Source organism: Lithobates pipiens, unplaced genomic scaffold (assembly GCF_037356315.1).
Source record: "Lithobates pipiens isolate NorthernLeopardFrog02 unplaced genomic scaffold, aLitPip1_a1.2 Scaffold_8, whole genome shotgun sequence".
NCBI lineage: Eukaryota > Metazoa > Chordata > Amphibia > Anura > Ranidae > Lithobates > Lithobates pipiens.
In genome coordinates this window covers 627508855-627531833 of record NW_027507903.1, presented here as the reverse complement: position 1 = coordinate 627531833, position 22979 = coordinate 627508855, and the positions used below count along the sequence as shown (strand labels likewise).

The 22979-nt window shown below is 42.2% G+C and overlaps 1 protein-coding gene across 1 annotated transcript; it reads left to right on the top strand.

Moving 5' to 3' along the window:
- Nucleotides 1-21021: 21021 nt before the first annotated feature.
- On the top strand, nucleotides 21022-22702 carry LOC143963995 (olfactory receptor 11A1-like). Its single transcript, XM_077473719.1, has one exon. The coding sequence runs from the start codon at nucleotides 21161-21163 to the stop codon at nucleotides 22079-22081; it is 921 nt and encodes a 306-aa protein (XP_077329845.1). The 5' UTR covers nucleotides 21022-21160; the 3' UTR covers nucleotides 22082-22702.
- Nucleotides 22703-22979: the final 277 nt, after the last annotated feature.

Genomic DNA, 22979 nt, shown 5'->3' with positions numbered 1-22979 from the left:
CCACGTGGAGTCAGTGCCCTCATCATCCCCTCCATCTTCATCGCTGTAGCAAACCTGGCAGTATGCTGCAGCTTGTGGAACATGACTGCCAGATTGCTGTCCTTCTTGAGCATCCCCTCTCTCTGCGCTCACGCTACTGCCTTCCTCTAGCTGAGTGTCATCATCAGAGCCCACAAAACACTGGGCATCCTCCAGGAGTATGTACCCAACACTGTGCTCAAAGAGTTCAGGAGACTCCTCAGGAGGACGTGGTGGGTCTAGGGAAGTAGTCACTGATGATGACATTGAGAGCAGGGAAGACGATGCGTTGGCAGCTGCTTTGCTAGTGCCCTGAGACTGGGTGAGAGAGGATGAGGAGGATGAAGAGGGCTTGGTCATCCACTCTACCAAGTCGTTGGCATGTTGCGGTTCAACATGTCCAGCTGCCGAAAAGGACAAGCGTGTCCCATGGCCACGTGCTGATGACAATGCACCGCGTCCACGACCAGCACTGTTGTCTCTAGACACAGAGCCTGCTTGCCCTCTTTTATCGGCTCGCGCCTGTCTGCCTCTCCTTGCTGGCCTTCCAGACATGTTAATGGCCTGAAGGGAGTTGGGTAAAACAGCAGTGTAATGGAGTCACACAACACCCACTAAGCCCTGCAGATGGTTCTATTAGAGAACAGCAATAAACGGTAGATACAGGTGTATATTGTGCTGGAGTCACACAACACCCACTAACTCCTGCAGATGCCTTTATTATAGAACACCAGAGATAAAGGGGTATACTGTAATTGAGTCACACAACACCCACTAAGCCCTGCAGATGGCTCTATTAGAGAACAGCAATAAAGGGTAGATACAGGTGTATATTGTGCTGGAGGCACAAAAAACCCACTAACTCCTGCAGATGCCTTTTTTATAGAACACCAGAGATAAAGGAGTATATACAGATGTATACTGTGCTGTGCTGGAGGCACACACAACTTCCAATAACTCCTGCAGATGGCAAGTGGGCTCAAATAGAGAAGAGCTATGTAGGTGGATATAGCGGTGTGTACTGGGTACAGAGCACGCAGACAGCACGCACAAGCTCCTAAAACTACTGACTGCAAGCTCTATTATAAAAGATAGATCACTAGCTATATAGGTGAGTTGAATATAGCAGTGTATACTGCGGTCAGGGCACACAGACAACAACCACTACACAACAGCAAGATCGAAAATCGGCCAAAAACGATCGGTGTGTACTGTGTTGAAGGTACACAGAACACCCACTAACTGCTTCAGATGCCAACACACTACACTAGGCCGCCGTGCTGGCGGCCTTATATAGTGTGGGGCGTGTACTACACAGCCTGAGCTATGATTGGCAACAGGCATCCTGCCTGTGGCCAATCATGGCTCTCCTCGCTGCTGGCGCTGTGATTGGCCAAGCATGCGGGGTCACAGTGCATGCTTGGCCAATCATGAGCCAGCAATGCACTGCGATGATGCAGTGCATTGTGGGCCGTGAGCGCCACACAAATTTGGCGCGAACGGCCCATAACATTCGGAATTCGCCGAACGGGCGAACAGCCGATGTTCGAGTCGAACGTATGTTCGACTCGAACATGAAGCTCATCCCTAGAAGCATGGAGGCTTTAGGGTGGTGAGAAAATGTAGGGGTCAGATAGGTTGGATACTTTAAGTTTACCTAGGGAATTGGTGAGGTCACGTTTAAGGTACCGATCCATGTAGCGAAACGGATGCATGACAAACAACAGTTCCTTTTGGGTGAACATGAGCTCCATATACTTTTGCCATTTTGCAAAAAAGCGTTGAGTAGAGCGAAGGTTCAGTACGATAGTGTCCAGTCTCTCGAGGTTGAAGAGCGATAGTAATGCCTGTTTCACAGCCGGGAGGCATGGTGGTTTTGACTTAATCCAATGGCACATAATCATCCTAAGAGCAACTAGCAGAGATATATGAGTCCATTGTGTAAGGTTAGGTGTCCCTGTTGACGAAGATGGGGGAGTATCTTTAAATGGATTTTCAGATTAGACCACTTCCTGTTATGTAATCTCCCAGAAGTCATCACTAGCTTGTTGCATCACAGCGGAGGGCGTGATAGGGTGTGTTCAACACACTGGACCACACCTCTATCCTTACAATACCACCTTTCACTCACTTCCTATACAATCTGATTGTACAATCTCCTTTAGCTCTTACATCAGCTATGTAGTACAAGGGCCTGCCTGATTTACTACAAATTGAATAGATTGTTCAGGTGTGTCCTCTATTCCATAGTTATAGTATAGCTAAAGGAAATTGTACAGAGAATGTACAATCAGATTGCATAGTGTATGGCATCTTTATACAAATACATAGGAGTAGACAGAGACACTCAGTCATGAGGCCTCATTCACATTGTGTGTTTTGGAGTGCTTTCACTCGTCATGCATAGGGCAGCCCATTCACTTGAATAGACTGCCCTAGAGAAGCTTCAGAACTATGTTTAGAGAGGTACATGGTGCATTAGCGAAGTTTTTAGTATGTTTGCCGCACTTGGGGAGCCTTTAACATGTCATGACAACACAAAAACAATGCAAAAACTATGCACATTTGCAGCATTTATGAAATGCATGGCAAAGCGCATATTTTCTGTGCAGTTTGCCATGCGTTTGGTAACACACAGATGTGAATGGAGCCTCAAAGCACCAATTTCACTTTCAAGCCCCATTCACATCTAGAGTAGTGGGAGCGCATGTTTTTTGACTCGTTTTTTCCAGTGACACACATAGGGCAGCCAGTCGATTGCAATGGCGCTCCATCTGGCAAAGTAGCTCATAGGACATTTTTTTTTTTTTCATCAGGCAGGGACTTGCACTACATCAGGGATGTCCAGTGGGCTGCATGTGGCCCTAGGGAATTTAGAATGCATCTTGAGCCCATCCGCAAGGGACGCTGGGGAAGTCAGGCAAATTCACACATGGAGGAATGCTGGGGGTGCAGTGAAAACTTAGTTGATGTGTGAAGGTGTGCTAATGAGGACAGCTGGCAAACTCTTTCCTGGGTCATACTGGCTGGTAAGGATGAGCTCCGGCGTGTTCGCACAGCCCACGCGCAGAGCCCGCCAGGAAGTCGGAACTGCGCTCCGCTAATCACAGGCAGTGAGACATTGTCCCGATGCGCAGCTGCAGAGATCGGGAAATGTCTCACTGCCTGTGATTAGCACTACATAGTGCCGACTTCCTGGCGGGCTCTGCACATGGGCTTTGCGAACATGCTGAAGCTCAACCTTACTGACTGGTCCATCCTTTGTGTCTGTTCTCTGTCTACCAGGAAGTTTCTGAAGTGATCTGTAAACTAAATCCATAGATAAAGGTGAGGCCTGGTCTTCAAAACCAAAGAAAACTTTTATTTTTGTGCAACAGAGGTTTATTACTGGTATATTGGTACATAGGGGAGCTGTAACAGAGGTGCATTACTGGTATATTGGTACATGGGGAAGCTGTAACAGAGGTACATTACTGGTATATTGGTACATAGGGGGGCTGTATTTTAGCAAACTTATCCTTTAAATTGCATTTCACGCCATGTCTCTGAGACCGTAAGTTTAATAATGTAGCGGTAGCCTGCTAGGATCTTTTCCAGGAGTTCGATGTCGCTAAAAATAGATCACTTCTGGAATGGAGCAAGATGGTATTTGTCCGACTGGTGCATAAAACGGTAAGAGTAGAGACTGGAGATGGAATAATCGTCTCTCTGGAACACTACATCAATAAAAGATTTTTGAAGGGGATCAGCCTGAGATCCATAACAAGTCCATAGATGGCCTAGTAGTTGATGATAATGGAAGATATGTGATGGCAGCAAGGAAAATTCTTGTGAGAATGCTTGGAAAGACTCAAACTCACCAGGTTTGCCATGATACAGGGAGGTGATTTTGGTGAGGCCATGAGTGCGCCAATGGTCAAAGGCTTTGCGCATGATGGAAGGGAGGAACATAGAGTTACCTTGAATGGTTAAGTGGCAGGATATACTCAAGGATAACCCCAGTAATCTCCTCACTTCCGTCCATGCGATAACTGTGCCCTAATGAGAAAACTTGATTTAACCACTTGCCATTCGGGGTAGAAGTTTGGTTAGAGATGATTCACGCTTTTCAGACTCTGGCTTTTCAGATCATTTTACTGCTGTTCAGTTTGTGCTTGTGGGTTTGTATCTGGTTTTCAGTGCATGTAGTCAGTTCGTATCTGTTTTTCAGTGCATTCTTGTCTGCTCATTGCTGATTTTCAGCTCACTCTTCACAGGCCTTGCTGTTTTTCAGTGTGTTCTGTTAGTTCATTCTGACCAGCCGACCATTTTGAAGCCATGTTGTGGGTACGTACTCATCGTAGAGTTTGTGCTGTGTGGGGGCTTGGTGTTGGGCTTTTAGCTTTGACCCAAGCCCAGTCCATGAATGGGGCGAGGAGGAGTTCATGGACCAATAATTGGTTACTCCAGCGTGACCAATTCTCTCATATGCCTTTGCTGCGTGAGATACAGGAGAATAATCCTGATGATTTCATAAACTTTCTCAGGGTGACGGACCCGTTTTTCACCGTCTGTTGGCTTTGCTGACCCCTTATATCAGTAGGCAGGACACCTGCATGCAGCAAGCCATCACTCTGGAGCAGAGGCTAATCGCCACATTGCAGTACTTGGCGACTGGGAGAAGCCTGCAGGACCTCAAGTTTTTGACAGGCATCTCCCCCCAGGTTCTGGGAATCATTATTCCAGAGACCTGTTCTGCCATCATCCAGGTCCTGCAGAAGGACTATATTAAGGTAAGTTTCATCCTTTTAATATCACATTCTATGTATTTACTGTTTGCTAATGTATTGTATTTCTTTTATTATTCCCTTATTACCATGATTGTAATATGATGTGGATGCCCCCTTTGTCCTCATGCATACTGTAAGCTTTTAATGCTCCTTTTTTGTCCTTCATGCATATTTTCCTTCACTAACCTCCCCAGCATGCTATCCTGGGCCCATACACACCTATAGCCTAGTCACTTAACAATGTATTTTGTCAGCTCCATTGTAGTGCTTTACCCTAAACACCCCCTAAAATGTGTCCAAATGTTATTTGTGTCCTTAAATTCATGCAGAGTGCCAGAGGCTTTTTTTTCGGGGCCCAAAATCATTTGAAACCCTCCCTCCCCCCAACCGCTAAGTCAGCTGATGCCAATCCTCTATGTGCTGACTTTGCCAAACCCATACGCACTATACCTACCTCTTTTGTGTTCATATTTATGGATGAATTCACCAAAGCATGTAGTGAAAGGGCTTGCCTCAATACTTTCAATTGGTACTGTTTAAAGTATTTTTCTCCTATTATTATCTTGATAGGTAATTGCAGAATGAGAAAATGTGCTTAAATTTGTACAGTGTGTATTTATATATTTGTATTATGACACTTCTTATCTGTCCAGTGGGCTGCCAATAGTGTAAGTAAGGAGGGCCTGGCCAAAGTAACACACATTGTGTATGCATTCAGCTCTCAATGAAGTGTATTTCCAAGGGGCTATCAGAGGGGGGTGAGGAATCTGATAAATGGACCTTATATTTTTGCCTTTAAATACTCCTTAAAATAAATGTTATACTGAAGTTGGCCAATAATTATTGTGTCTAATCTGCTTGCAATGTTAAGTTCAAAATTACAATTATTTTTTCTTGTTTGACTTCAGGTTTCTTCAACGCCACAGGAATGGCAGACTGTGGCCTCCCACTTTGCTACCTGCTGGGACTTTCCCAACTGTGGAGGGGCAATTGATGGGAAGCATGTCCAGGTTGTCCCACCACCCCATTCGGGGGGTCATACTATTATAATTACAAAAGTTCAATAGTATCGTGTTGATGGCGGTGGTGTCGGCAACATACGAGTTTCTGTATGTGGATGTGGGGAGGAATGGCCGAATGTCGAATGGTGGAGTATTTGCCCGGACCGAGTTCTACCAACGTCTCGAGAGTGGTGGTTTGGGATTGCCACCTCCGGAGGAGAACGTCGAAGGACTGCCATTTGTCTTTGTCGCAGATGAGGGATTCAGTCTGAGTGACCACATGATGAGGCCATTCCCCCAGAGGACCCTCACCCCAGAGAAGAGGGTTTTTAATTACTGGCTGGCCAGAGCCAGAAGAGTCGTGGAGAATATGTTTGGGATCCTGGCCAGCCGGTTCCGCCCTTTTCAAACAGCCATAAATATGGTGGAATACAACTGAACCATATAATTTTGAGTTGCTGCATCCTGCACAATTTTCTTAAAAAACATAATCCTAGTTATGTTGCCTCTGTTGGACCTGAGGCCGGACTTTCAAACGTTCCAATTATGGCCCTGGAAGCGGGCCATCCTGGCTTTCCCCCCAAAGTGCCTGTGAAGTGAGAAAAAATTGTTGGGTTGGGTGGCATTGATTTGCCACCAAATTTTGAATAATTTTTTTTTATCAGATAAAATTCTGATTTTCATTTACTGCTTGGGTTTATTTTTGCTGTCTCCTAGGTTCTCCTAGTGCACATGTAGTGCCAAGTGGTTTTTGCATTATTAAATAACACCCATTGTCACTGTAAACACCAACTTAATACAAAAACTGGTATTGATCATTGAAAGAAGAAGCCACACATTTTTGAGTATACAATCTTTTATTCTGTGCACTTGTACGGTACATGTGCGTTGTAAAACATTTTTGGTAAAAACCCCAATTCTTGGTTTCATATTTATTTTTTAGGGTACATAAACAGTCATGTTTCAGGACATATTTGAGGCCTTAAATCTTCTCCTCCAGTATCTGGACGTTTCTTGCTCCCAGCTTTCCTCCTCATTACTGCTATTAAGCACCTGCTGTGTCTACGCCATGCCATCTCCCACTGCAAAGAAAGAGAAGAGGCGGGGAATATTCTAGAAAGAACGGCAGGAGCAGGCGACGCTTCACGCATGTGCGCAATGTATATAAAGCAGAACATGCGTGTGTCGTACATACGATCTGATGAGTGGAAGATGAAGTAACGGGAGTGACAATCATTATAACGAAATTACAATTTGAAGTTGGTGCCTCAGTGGCCTATACTGCTTATAGATTGAGGCCTATATTGGGTCAAGATTAGGAGAGTTTAGCCTGACATTAGGATTTGTCTTGTGTTGTGTCTTGTGTCTTGTCAGAGAAAATGGATCCCTTCAATGATAGGGAGTTTCTAGGAATATTCATTGATATGTTCAAGGAGCTGCCCTGTCTGTAGCAGCGGAACTACCCGCTTTTTAATAATCAAACAAAGAGGAAGGCAGCGCTGGATCAATTGGTGGAATTTGTGAAGCTGGTTATCCCCACGGCAGACATCCCCTATTTGAAGGCCCTAATTGGTGGCCTGAGGAGCACTTATAATAGGGAGCACAAGAAGGGCCAGGATTCCCTGAGGTCAGGAGCTGCAGCAGATGACATTTATGGACCCAGGCTCTGGTACAATGACAGACTGTATTTTCTGGCAGGCCAGACTGAACCCAGGCCAGCACTTCCCAATCTTCCTTCAAGGCTTCCTTCCCCCCTGCTGAGGCTTCCGACGCCCAACCTGGGCCTTCCAGGCAGCAACATGTGGAGGAGCCCAGCTTGAGTCAGGTATAACATTCTTCAAAATATTTCTGTTTGTCAAATTAATGATGTTAGATATATGTTAATTTTGATCACTAATTTCTGATTTCACAAAGTGTTTTACATATCAATAGACAGTAGTGGCCACAAATGATTCTGACAAGAATGAAAAATGCTGGGGTCATATTCAATTTTCGACAGTCATGAGCTGAAAATTGTGTGTGATTGATGAACCAAAAACTAAAACTATGCTATGTCCCTTTTTCATACGCAGGAAAGCCTCAGCCAGGCTGTGGAAAGTGGTAGCCAGGAGGTGGCCAAGCCCAATAGCCTGCCAGAATTGCAGGTCCCTCCCCACCCACCTTCCACAAAAAAGTGGCAGGAAGAGGAGTCACGTGAAGGAGGCAGCAATTGGCCTATTTCTAAAGGCTACTGCGGCCCTCAGAACCCCCCACAGTTTTCAAGAGGACTTTGCATACATTACAGCATGCAAAATGCTGGAAATGGAGAAGGGACAATGCCTCTTATATGAGGAAATCATCTTGAAAGCCCCAAATAAGGGGTTGAGGGGGCAACTCACAAGACAAACCCACATTTGTGAGTTGAACCATGGTCCTCCTCCTCCAGGTCCTTCTCTTCCTCCAGGTTCTACTCTTCCTCCTCCACCTCCTGCCACACCTCCAACACCAGAGCCACAGCCTGGTCTTCTAAGGAAGACCAGAGAGTGATGGCCTGGATTCAGGCTGTTGTAGTACCACAGCCTTGGGACAGATATGTCATCTGCTGCTGTTCCTGATCTCTTGTAGTCCTTGAACGGATTGTGCTCACTATTATAAGGACTCCTCAGGCTGACAATTTTGACCGTAAAATAGTTGATGTCTGCCTTGGAGTAAAAGGCTTCACAAATTTCACCAGTTTATCCAGCATTACCTTCCTCTTCATTTTGTTATGACCCATAATAAATGGCTATTTTGTTTTCAGAAATATTTTCCTATGTGTTTTACTTCAAAAAGGACAGTTTGTTTGTGAGTAGGCAGGTACATTTCAAAAATACAAGGTCAAATTAACAAGGGACACCAACACCAAGCAACCTCCTTGAGCTTTACAAATACAGGATAATAATGGTGTTGTAGAAATGTGACATACAAAAAAATAAAAAATTGAGATCACTATAAAATAGTCGGTTCTTGGCTCCTGGTTCTTAGTTACACTGAAGATAAGGGGGTTGGGAGCCTGGTCCCCAACCAGCTGCTCACCAAAAAGACAATAGACTATCTTGGTACAAATAAACTAAAGGTAAGCTCAAGTATGAAAACAATGTAGAAAGATATACAGAAGTTTATTAATACACAATACATGACAAAATATCAATAATGAATGAAAAATAGGTGACAGTCCATGTGTATCACCAGGTGATGGAGAAAATCACAGTGGAATAGTCCAATACATTTAATCATATACAAAAGGAAATGATGTTTCACACAATATATGACTTTAAACAATATACAACTGTAAGCACTTGTACACACGGTCGGAAATTCCGACGGAAAATGTCCGATCGGACCATGCTGTCGGATAATCTGACCATGTGTGGGCTCCATCGGACTTTTTCCGTCGGAATGTCCAACCAACAAAGTTTGAGAGCTAGATATAACATTTTCCAACAACATGATCTGATCGGACTTGTAGAGAATTCTGATCGGACAAAGTGCCACGCATGCTCAGATCAAATCAAGAGACCAAAGCTATTGGCTACTAGCCTGAACGTAGTCCCGTCGTAATGAAAGAACGTCATCACTTTCCTAACGATCTGATTTTCCGACAACTTTGTCCGACCATGTGTATACAACACCAGTTTCGGACAAAATCCGTCTGAAAAAATCCAATGGATTTTGTGGTCGGAATTTCCGATCATGTGTAAAAGGGCTTAGAATGGGGGCAGATAGAGGACCGCTTACCCGCTTACCCCCAATATTTTGCAGGAGGGTTCTTTGCTGTGCTCAAATACAATATGTGTGAGTGGTTGCAGTGTTGCAGCACCAGTGCCTAAGGCCCAATTTTTCAGCCCCTGTTTAACAGGGGCGTGTAATTGCAATTTTTGATGCAATATTTTGCAGCAGGGCTCATTCCTGTGCTCCAACTAGAGTATCTGTGAGGGGTTGCAGTGTTGTGGCACCAGCACCAGTGCCTAAGTCCCAATTGTTCAGCTCCTGTTTAACAGGGGCATGTAATTACAATTCTTGATTCAATCCTTTGCAGCAGGGCTCATTCCTGTGCTCCAACTAGAGTATCTGTGAAAGGTTGCAGTGGTGTGGCACCAGTGATTATGGCCCAATTTTTGTGCCCCTGTTCAACAGACGCATGTAATTATAATTCTTGATATAATATTTCACAGCAGGGCCCATTCCAGTGCCCACTAAGAGTAACTGTAAGGACTTACAGTGTTATGGCACCAACACCCCCACCAAAGGCCCAATTTTTCTACCACTGTTCAACAATGGCATGTAATTACAATTCTTGAGATAATAGTTCACAGTAAGGTGTTCCAGCGCCCACCAAGGGTCACTTTGAGGGCTTGCAGTGTTGTGGCAACACCAACACCTTAGATCCAAATTTCTGCAGGACATATAGGGCAGGCCCCTACTTTCAAACATCCAACTTTACAAATGTCTCCTACTTGAAAACGGAAGGAGACAACAGGAAGTGAGATGAAATCTACCCCTAGGAAGGGAAATTCTCTCCTGTAAGAGTTGATATGGGAAAAACATGTCTCCTCTCCACTGATGCTTTATCCCAATCCTTGTTTTACTAAAAACCTCAAATTTTCAAAAAACATTTGTCATTGGGACAGAAAGTTAGGTGAAATCCTCTGAAGAGGTGCACAGACAGCAAAAAAAATGTTACAGGGGTGATAATCCTTCCCTATGTTTTCCAAAAAGCTTAAAAATAGATTTTTTGACTGGAGCTACACTTTAAAAATGTACCAGTTCAAAATTACAAACAGATTCTACTTAACAACAAACCTACACAGTCCCTGTCTTGTTTGCACCGCTGTTCTGAGTATATAGGTGCCCCACACCTTTCCTTTTTTAACTTGGGTACGGGGTTCCCCTTAATATCCATACAAGACCCAAATGGGCTGGTAATGGGCAGGGGGGTACCCATGCCATTTTTCATCCATATTGCCGGGACCAGACATTACATTAAAACCGCAAGCAGTTTTAAATGACTTTTTTCCGTTAGAAATGTAATTTTGTGCAGGGACTGTTCTAAAGATGGGAAACATGTGCCACTTCACAGGCATACTATAGACACCCCCCAGGCACATTATTTAAAGGAATATTTCACTTTTTTAAACTTTTAGCATCATTAAAATCAGTGCTCACGAAAAAACTGCCATTTTTAAAACTTTTTTTTACATTGATACATGTCCCCTGGGGCAGGAGCCAGGTCCCCAAACCCTTTTTAGGACAATAACTTGCATATTAGCCTTTAAAATAAGCACTTTTGATTTTGACCATGCAAGTCCCAAAGACTTTAACGGGGTTATAAAGTTCATGCAAATTTTCGGTCTGTTCACAGGTTCTGGTGCGAACCGAACCGGGGAGTGTTCGGCTCATCCCTACTGACCACCAATGTAAGGGGGACCTTCACACTGGCCACTAGGGTGAATTAAAGGATTCTACACCAAACAGCAATCTAATGAGAAGATTTACACTGGCCACCAATGTGACTGAGACATTTAGCCTGCGTTCACATTTGTGTGTGTTGGGAACACATGCAAAATCACTTTCCTGACACCACAGAAATGTGCTGCCCTTTAGCAGATACACAGCAGTGCCATTAATTGTTAAGGATACCCCCACATATCTGTTGACATCTGCCTTAGCACTGTGTGATTTTGGAAAAGGGTTAGGGACATTCTTCCACATTTCTAGTGCACAGAGCAGCCCATTGAAATGAATGGGGTTCCCTACATGTGACCTACATCTTTATCCACCCTGTCAGGACACCTTTGCATTCTAAAACCCCTGCTTACCTCTGAACCCCAAACCTCCCCCATCTTCTCCTCTCCAATCCCCCTCCCCTTTAACTCTACCTGTCTCATCTGCTCATCTTTGCACCCACCTTCCTTACCTCCAAACATCCCCTCCTTGCTCACCTGTGCACCCTGAACTGTAATTCCTTCTCTGCCTACCTCTGCACGCTCCACACTACCCTCCCACCCTACTAATTTGCTTACCTTTGTAGAACAGGCTGATGATAAGCTGAATGACCACAGTTGTAGGCAGGACTTTCAAGTGTGCCTCTTTATCTAACCAGTGGGCAGAATTCAGTATAGGTGATGGTGGATATGACCTCAGGGGACATGATATACATATGAATACTGCCTCTATTTACTTATGAATGCCATCACTATTTACATATCAATGCCAGTATTTACATGAAGTAACAGAACTTCACACTGAGATATCAGGACACAGCAGGGTACTAAAACCTCAAAGGACAAGGGAATTTAAACTGGGATAGTTGCCAAGTATGAGGCAGCTGCTTTGGGCCCCAGAATGACAGGGCCCTGAGCAGCTGCCCCGTTTGCCCTGCCTTAAAGATGTCCGTGTATAAATGTCATTTACGTACAGTATTGCATGACTACGCAATTGCCAGTTAAACTATCGCAGTGTTGAATAACAAAACCATGTTTTCCTTTCCTTCTTGGCTTTCCTAAAGCTTAACCACTTGATCTCTGGAAGGTTTTACCCCCTCCACGAACAGAGCATATTTTCTTTTATCAGGAGACGTTTCTGACTTGCACAAAGTTTCTACACACCCCCATTTTACAGTCATGTCTGTTATTGCCTCTGCCCTTCTGCCACACAACACTCTAGCTTCCAACTCCCATGTGCCTGTGTTGTCAATCATTTTGTGATTGGACACAAAATAAAGTGGCAATTCATCCCAGTTTGAACCTGAGCTGTGGTGAATTAGCTAGCTATGGCTGCTTCAATACATTTAAAGCGTAACTCCACTATTGTTGAGAAAAAAAACATTCCCCTCTGGGTGATCTCTGTACCTTGCAAGGATTATAACAAACTTTGTTGCAGATTCCTACCTTTTGTTATTCTGAAGAAATCCCTGTGTGTTTTTATGTGCCACTGTACCAAATGGGTCTAATGGAAGTGGTTTCATAATTACAGTAACTGTCAGGTGTGCAGCTACTGGGCACTAATGAGGAAATCTGTTGGACCTGCAACCCTTTTGACGTGTTCCTATTGAAAGTATCTCTCAAAAAAATACATTTTTGTTGCAGGGGATGCCTGAAATCTGATTTGTATCTTAAGCAGACTTCTCGGAAAATTGATGAGCCAATCACACAAGCTGGAAATTATGTTTCTGGGGAGTGGTCAGTACACATTCTGTGTACAGAACAACTCCAGGTAGTCATATTGCAATGCATTCTCCGAAAATTACATTGGCTGCAGATTGAAAATTAAAGGTAATTTTTAATAACCTTAAATTACAAAATGATTAGTGTCGCAATTGTATGCGCTATATTATCTTTTGTTTATTTGGTAATTTTTTCCCCACGAAAGTGGAGTTACCCTTTTAATGGCCTTAAAGGGTAACTCCACTTTTGTGAAGAAAAAAATTACCAAATAAAGAAAAAATAATATAGCGCATACAATTGGGACACTAATCATTTTGTAATTTAATGTTATTAAAAATGACCTTTTTATTTTTTAGCCATAAGAAATTTAAAAACAATATTTTCTTCTGTTAATACATAAGTGTATTTTTCAATCCATCTATCCATTTCCCATTCATCCCAATATCAAATGAATTCAAATAAAATTGTTCACATTTTTAAATGTAACCTATTCTTGGTTGATAGATCTATATTTTTATTGATAGAGCTATCATTTATAAATACAAAAAGTATATTGAATATATTATAATATGCAGTCTCCATAACAATGGTTCTAAAATAGGGAAAACATGCATGGTCTCTGCGGATTCTACAATATACATCAATGTTTTCTCCAAAGGCATAATTGGCACATAGCTCAAGTGTATAAATAATCTGTGTGAAGGTCACTGACTTTAAACCATGGATTTTGCTTTTTAAACTACAACTGCACACTTTGCTTGGAGGTTACACTTGGTCAGATTAGTTACACTTATGTCTCACTTTACTTTGCGTGTCAGTATCGATTAAACATGCTTAGGAAAGACTGCTACTGGTTTTATTAATAGATTTCACTGTATCTAGCCACTAACGCATCCAGGCCAATTCTGACACTTCGCTCCTACATGTAAAAATAATATTTTTTTTGCTATAAAATGACATAGAACCCCCAAACATTATATATGATTTTTTTTTTAGCAGACACCCTAGAGAATACAATGGCGATCATTGCAACTTTTTATCTCCCACGGTATTTGTGCAGCAATTATTCAAATGCGTTTAAAAAAAAAGAAAATCAGTTTCATGCTTTAAGAAAAAAAAAAAAAATATTAAAGTTAGCCTAATTTTTTTTGCATAATGTGAAAAGTGAAGTTACGCCGAATAAATAGATACCTAACATGTCACGCTTCAAAATTGCACGCGCTCGTGGAATGGTGCCAAACTTCGGTACTTAAAAATCCTCATAGGCGACGTTTTAATTTTTTTTACTGGTTACATGTTTTTAGTTACAGAAGAAATCTAGGGTTAAAATTATTGCTCTCGCTCTAACGTTTGCAGCGACACCTCACATGTGTGGTTTGAACACCGTTTTCTTCTTCATTCGCTTCTTCGTGTGAGGTGTGAGCAAACGGGGACAAGGGCTCATTCATTTATTTTATTTTTTTATTGTTAATTTTACTTAATAATCTTTATTTTGACACTTTAAAAAAAATAAAAAAAATAAAATGTGTTCACTTTCATTCCTATTACAAGGAATGTAAACATCCCTTGTAATAGGAATATGACATGTCCTCTTTACAGTGAGCTATGGGGTCAATAAGACCCCACATATTACCTCTAGGCTGGGAAGCCTAAAAAAAAAAAAAAAAAATGATCCCGACTTCCCAGCCGAGGGGGCGCCATTTTTTTTAATGCAGAGGCTGGGCGTGACGTCATAACATCACGCCTGGCCTTGGACGATCATAGAGACTCCAGCGACCATCTGGTCCACCGGAAATCTCTATGGTCAATATCCGGGGCCAGCAGATCCTGTCTCCAACTCACCGATCGCTGCGGTGAGTCAGTAGAAGCACCAGAGGGCTGCGGGAGGGGGGGAGTCTCCTTTCTCCACCCATAAGAACGATCAAGTGGCAGAACAGCCTCTATGATCCTTCTTATGGTGTAGGGAATCACCGGCTAAAAATGCTGATTTCTGAATGATACCTGTAGCCTCAGGCATCATTCACATATACCACTGCAAAGTCGAGGCCATCATATGACAGCCTGCTGATGGCAAGTGGCTGGGGAAGTATAAATAAAGTAGATGCAAACCCAAACTGAATGACATTTCGTTCACTAAAGCACTGTGTATAATTGTATGTTTGTGTTTAATAAAATAAGTTTTACCTTTTTTTTTTTCATCCTTTGCAACCACATCCTATCTACAGGAACAACATTGATGCCTAAATGGCATTTCTTAGGGGAGCTTTCCTTGTGGTCTCAATAGTGGACCGGCCTAAGTGCCTGCATATTGAGTGTTGAAGCGGCCATTTGTAGTCTCCACTGGATGCCCATGTGACAAGGCGACTATGTAGGAGCACAGCTGGCAGACAAACATGTTATCACCCTATATTCATTGCAGGATCATCCAGTATTATTTTAAATGAATGCTGCATATTTTTTATTTTATTTTTATATTAAAAGTGAGTACTGAAATTACATTGATGTGGTATAGCTTAAATAGGATTATAGCAGTGGGTTTACATATAGTTTAAAAAAATCTTTAATAGCAAGGGTACCCTTGGCATCGATAAATGGAGAAGGCCAACCAAATTAACCACTTTAAGACCAGTCCTCTTCTGGAACTTTTTGTTTATGAGTTTAAATTTCTAATCTTTGCTAGAAAATTACTTAGAACCTCCAAACATATATATATATATATATATATATATATATATATATATATATATATATATATATATATATATATATATATATATATATATATATATATATATTTAGCAGAGACCCTATAGAATCAAATGGCAATCATTGCAATATTTTATGTCACAACGTATTAGCACAGCGTTCTTACAAACAAAAAAAAAAGTTTCATGCATTAAAAAAAAAAAAAAAAAAAAAACAGTAAAGTTAGCCCAATTGTTTTGCATAATGTGAAAGATAATGTTACACGTACATGCGTAAATAGATACCTAATATATCACGCTTTAAAATTGCGCACGCTCGTGGACTGGCGACAAACTATGGTACTTAAAGATCTCATTAGGCGACATTCTAAACATTTTTACAGGTTATCAGTTTAGAGTTACAAAGGAGGGCTAGTGCAAGAATTATTGCTGTCCCTCTAACCATCATGGTGATACCTAAGTTTTACATATGTGGGTGTGAATTGAAAGGACGGGGGACTTTAAAAAAAAAAATCTTATTTATTTAACTTTATATATATATATATATATATATATATATATATATATATATATTTTACACTGTCCCTTAAAAAAAAAAAATGTGATCACTTTTATTCCTATTACAAGGCATGTAAACATCCCTTGTAATAGAAGTAAGCAAGACAGGTCCTCTTTATTGTGAGACCTGGGGTCAAAAAAGACCTCAGATCTCACATTTACACTTAAAAGCAAAAAGGAAAAAAAAGTATTTTTGTCTTTAATAGATGAAAATAATCATCCAGACCAGGGGCGTCTGCAGAAGTTTTTTCATGCTTCACTCCTTTTTGTCAACATCATGTAGGGGAGGGGCTTGAGTGGGCAGTGTACAGGTGCCATGCCAGCTGGATCTACATCTCTCTATCTCACCCAGTAGGTCATCATTTTACAATGAAAAGGATTGCCCTCATACTGATGTGCGCCGTGATATATGTGTAGGGCAAACGTCAAATTCCTACCTAGGTGACCTAGCACATGTGTTTTTGTATGTTTGTGTGGGGGGCGGCCTCTAAAAAAATGTATTATTGCTTATGTGTCCATTTAAACAGTTAAAACTTTTTAAAATGTATTTATTTATTTATTTTTGTCATGACTTTATTGTTATCCTATAGGGAACCAATAATCCCTATATGATAGCATATAGGTGACTAGGTGGCAGGGGGTTGGCACATCATAGCGGTTGTGAACGTGATCAGCTCTGTCCCTATGTTCCCATCTATTCCTCATCTCTAGAGGGCCCCCCATGGTGTACATGTCAGTGGGCTGTCTTATGCAAAGCAGCAAGATTTACCTTTCATCCCTCCACTCCATGGTGATTGCTCTCCTGTGCTTGCTGACTCTTCCCTCTAGTCGCACTATTCTCCTCCCCCCTCATCTCCAGTTCAGTGGCGATTGTTGACTCTGTGCTGGACTGGAGGCATTTCTGCGGGAATTGTTCATTGCGGGGCTGGAGCTTGGAGAGAGAAAAGTGGTTGTTCTTCCCTTCACACGGGACTTAGAGAGAGGAGGAGTCGTAGTAGCCTGGAGTGGAGAGCAAATGGAAGCTAGTGTAAACTGGAAGCAGCGGCTGATGTTCACAGAATCACAGAGCGGTGCTGCATGTCATGGTGTGCTCTGTGTGACCTGGGCTGAGCTGGATAAAGGTGTGAACGGGACCGGCATCAGCATCAGATTTTCTTGAGGGACTCGTAGCTTTAGTGCCTTCCCTCTTCTGGCACCTTAAGACAGCCATCTTTCCTGCCTCATGCTGGCGCCGGCTCTGCACCCACCCAGGATCAGCCTGCCCCTGAATATCCATGTGCGGACACCTTGCTCCGGGGGGGGGCATTAGCCCCTACCTGTGGAAGCCCATGTGTCAGACATCGCTCCATTCCATCAAGGGCATAGAGCCGAGTGGGGGCTATCTTGCCCTAACTCAGCTTCATCCCCAGTCATATAAAGGATCCGACCGGCTCTAGGTTAGCTCTAGGTTAGCTGACAGGTCTGGCAAGCGTGGAGATGACAGAGTAGCAGAGGTACCTTTCCCACCACCTCTAAAAGTGATACACTTTTATCGGAAAGAAAATAGCCCACAGTATGAAAAAATACCGGGGTAAAATAACAGCAGTATTTAACGTCAAAGTAATGATTTTTATATACTATGGGCAGTCTGGAAGTGGGAGGATCCTAGTAAAAAAAAAAGGAAAAATGAAAGTAGTACTGTATATCAATTTATAAATATCATAAAGTAATCAAACAGTATAGTGCTCAAATCACTAGTAGCACAGTGACAAAAACATATAAACAAATAAACAAAAAATATATATGAAAAAAAAAATATACAATATAAAATAAAGTCCACTGTGCTTGAAGTGAAAAAAAAAAAAATGTTTTTAACCACTTCCATACCAAGCCAATTTTGCCATTCCTCTCCTCTCCTGCATTTAAAATCTTATTTTTTTTTGCTAGAAAATTACTCAACTCCAAAAAATTATATATATATATATATACCGTATATACTCGAGTGTAGGCCGACCCAAATATAAGCCGAGGCCCCCAATTTACCCCCAAAAAAACTGGCAAACTTATTGACTCGTGTATAAGCCGAGGGTGAGACATGCCTGTCCATCCCTGTGTGTGTGTCCGTCCATCCCTGTGTGTCCGTCCATCCCTGTGTGTCCGTCCATCCCTGTGTGTGTGTCCGTCCATCCCTGTGTGTCCGTCCATCCCTGTGTGTCCGTCCATCCCTGTGTGTCCGTCCATCCATCCCTGTGTGTCCGTCCATCCATCCCTGTGTGTGTGTGTGTCCATCCATCCATCCATCCCTGTGTGTGTGTGTCTCCATCCATCCATCCATCCATCCCTGTGTGTGTGTGTCTCCATCCATCCCTGTGTGTGTGTGTCTCCATCCATCCATCCATCCATCCCTGTGTGTGTCTCCATCCATGTGTGTGTGTGTGTGTGTGTGTGTGTGTGTGTGTGTGTGTGTGTGTGTGTGTGTGTGTGTGTGTGTGTGTGTGTCCAGCCTACCTTTGTCCCGAGCCTCCGTCCCGTGCCTTGCCTCCTTGCCTCCGTCCCGTGCCTTGCCGCCTTGCATCCGTCCCGTGTCGTGCCTTGCCTTGCCTTGCCTTGCCTTGCCTTGCCCCCGTCCCGTCCCGTCCCGTGCCGTGCCGTCCCGTGCCCTCTTCGTCGGCGGCCATTGTAAAGTTCAAAAGCTGCGCCGCCGCCTTCGCCTGTGATAGGCGGAACACTGAATTTCCCAGCAGCCTGTGTTCCGCCTATCACAGACGTCGTATCATCCTCGTCCGTAGTACGAGGATGATACGATGTCCGTGATAGGCGGAACACAGGCTGCTGGGAAATTCAGTGTTCCGCCTATCACAGGCGAAGGCGGCGCCGGAGGCGCGGCTTTTGAATAGAATGGCCGCTGTCTGTCTGCTCGACACGCTGATCGAGCAGGCAGACAGCGATGACTCGAGTATAAGCCGAGGGGGGCACTTTCAGCCTCAAAAAAGAGGCTGAAAATCTCGGCTTATACTCGAGTATATACGGTATATATATATATATATATATATATATATATATATAGTTATTTATATATTTTAGCAGAGATCCTAGAGTGATGTCTCTTCCGGCCTCCAAGGATCATAGAGATGGCCAGAGACCATGTGGTCCACGCCCAGCTCGATGGTAAACTTCTGCCACCTGCAAATTCAATCTCTGTCTCCCTGATTGCACGAGCAAGCTGGGATAAGCACTGTAGGGGGGTGGGAGGGGCCCGCTGCCTGTAAAATCAATCAAGCAGCTAAAAGGCGGCTATGATGGCTTTTACTTTGCAGTTAATCGCCGGGTGAAAACATATGTGCAGGCATCATACACATATCTCCACTCAAAATCCAGAAAGTCATATGATGTCCAACGGTCGGGAAGTGGTTAAACAAAGCATACGAGTCCAATGCATTCAGTGCCAAGAAACTTTGAACTCATTTTTTAAACTGAAAGCTACTTTAAAATGACTTAAAAGTTTTTTTCAGACTGAATGCATTGCTTTCTTTAAAACTTTTTTTTTCACTTTGAGCACAGTGGACTATTTTATATCTATTTGGCACATATATTTTTTGTTTATTTGTTTATATATTATTCACAGTGTTACAAGTGCTTTGAGCACTGTAACAACAGTGTTTTTTTTAGGGAGTTTTTTTTTTTTTTCCATTTTATTTTACTTTGAATTTATTCATTATCTGAAGTGTGGAGAAGGGGTTATATATATTGTATATTAACCGGTTCCCGACCAGCACACGCCGTTGTACATCGGCAGAATGGCACAGGCAGGCATATTGGCGTACAGGTACGTCCAATCTTCAATGCCGCCCTGCCATCGGGACCCCCGTGAGTCCGGTCGCGGGTCCCGCGGACTCGATTGCCACGGGCATACCCGTGATCGTCTCACGGGACGGCTGAATGGAGGAAATGCCGTGTAAACAGCATTTCTCCATTCTGCCTAGCAACTAGTGACGCTGATCTCTGCTCCATGTGATTGGAGCAGAGATCAGTGTTCACTAAATGAAAGCCCAACCCCCCACAGTTAGTAACACACCCCTAGGAACACTTAACCCCTTCACTGCCACCCACTGGTTAACTCCTTCACTGCCAGTGTCATTCACACAGGAATCACTGCATTTATATAGCAGTGATCACTGTAAAAAATGACAATGGTCCCAAAAATGTGTCAAAAATGTCCGATGTGTCCGCCACAATGTCGCAGTCACAATAAAAATCGCTGATCGCCGCCATTACTAGTAAAAAAAAAAAATAATAAAAAATTATTAATAAAAATGCCATTTAAACTATCCCTATTTTGTAAACGCTATAACTTTTGCGCAAACAATCAATAATCGCTTATTGCGATTTTTTTTTTACCAAAAATATGTAGAAGAATACGTATCAGCCTAAACTGAGGGAAAAAATGTTTTTTTTATATATTTTTGGGGGATATTTATTATAACAAAAAGTAAAAAATAATGCGTTTTTTTCAAAATTGTCGCTCTATTTTTGTTTATAGCGCAAAAAATAAAAACCGCAGAGGTGATCAAATACCACCAAAAGAAAGCTCTATTTGTGGGAAAAAAAGGACGTCAATTTTGTTTGGGAGCCATGTCGCACGACCGTGCAATTGTCAGTTAAAGCGACGCAGCGCCGAATCGCAAAAAGTGGTCTGGTCTTCGACCAGCAAAATGGTCCGGTCTGTAAGTGGTTAATTAATACATTTATTTTCTTCGTCTGCATAGCACATACTTGGTTTTTTTTTTTTTTTTTTTTTGGTCTACTATTCTGCTCTGAAGAATATAATAATATTTTCAAACCTTCAGTTATTTCTGTATGTTATTTTTTCAGTTATTTCCTCATACTAGTTTAACTATTTCTGACATCTCAGTACTTCCTAAGCACCACACAAAGATTGCAAGCAAATGTTGACAAATAACATTACCACCATTCAACTTCTGGGCTTCCCAGGTCTTCATAACTTCAAATTTCTGTTTTCATCACTTTTGCTACTCTGTTACTGTTTGATTTTATTTGGAAATACTTTAATAATTACTCTAGTTTCCATAAGTAAAAATCTACAGTCTCCTATGTACATCTTCCTCACCCAGTTGTCCATACTAGACATTTTACTTGCTACTGACATCCTTCCAAATATGATTCATATTGCCATACATGACGGGGAATCTATCTCACTTACCTTCTGTATTATTCAGTTTTGTTTGTTCAGTTCCATAGAATGCTCGGAGTGTCTTCTTCTCACTGTGATGTCCTATGATCGATATGTGGCTATATGTAACCCGCTGCACTACCACTCCGTAGTAAATCATTTGTTCTGTCTTATATCCATTGTCTCAACTTGGACAATTGGAAATGTTATTCTCTTGCTCAACGCAGTATCTATCTGCAGGTTACATTTCTGCAAGTCAAATTTCATTGACCATTTCTTTTGTGATTTTGCACCTCTCGTTGGCCTTTCATGTTCAAATACTTTCGTAATTCGAATGCAGACTCTCATATTGTGCTTCTTTATAGTTGCTTGTCCATTTATAATAATAGTGATATCTTACCTATGCATTATTTTTACAATTCTACAAATCAAGTCAGCACATGGTAGACAGAAGGCTTTCTTCACCTGCAGCTCCCATTTGACTGCAGTCTCTATATTTTATGGGACTTTAATTTCTGTTTACGTGATTCCAACAGATGGTCAGTTAGTCATTTTAAGCAAAATGCTGTCTCTACTTTATACTGTGGTGACTCCATTGCTAAATCCAGCTATTTATACTATACGGAATAAAGACTTCAAGAAAGCGTTTGAAAAGTTTAAAATGCTACCAGTGTGAGTTCAACCTTCTAGAGCAGCCATTCTCAACCAGAGTTCCATGGAATCCTAAGGTTTCTCAAGTGGGGGGTTCTCTAAGCTGGGAATTATTGACCTCTCATTTGATGGTGTCTGCATAGTTGTAATGCCGCGTACACACAATCGTAATTTCGGCCAGCAAAAGATCGATGAGAGCTTTTCCTCTGAAAATGCGACTGTGTGTATGGTCCATCGGAATTTAGCTGGCCAAATTCTCGCCAGCAAAAATTTGATAGCATGTTCTCAATTTTCCCGATGGAAAAACTCTCTATTCTAAATTCCAATCGTGTGTATGCAATTCCGACCCGCAAAAACTCACACATGCTCAGATTCAACTACGAGATGGAAGCTATTGGCTACTAGGTATTGAACTTCCTTTTTCTAGTCCCGTTGTATGTGTTGTACGTCACAGCGTTCTTGGCGGTCAGAATTTGGTGTGACTGTGTGTAGGCAAGACAGTTTGAGTGGAATTACATCGGAATTCCGACGGGAAAACCATCAGAGCTTTTTCCAATGAGAATTCTGATCATGTGTATGTGGCATAAGACTATCACCACTTGGAACTAGGAACTGGTTTTATCAAGAGTGCCCCAAGGCCTTAAAAGTTATTTTAAAGGTACCAATGAGGGTAAAATAATTTAGATAGGCTGCTCTAGAGGCTTAACTGTTCAGAAATATAGATGGATTTTATTTTGCATTTTCATTTTTGCACAGTTCATACATTTTTAGGGTAGCAGAAATACATAAAACATGTATTATTTCAAAATAAATGTAATAAAGGTGATTACTGCAGTTTTTGGGATTCTTCAAAATACATCATTAACCACTTCCTGTCCAGCCATAGTAATATGACATATATGGGCGGGAGCTTCCTTCTTCGG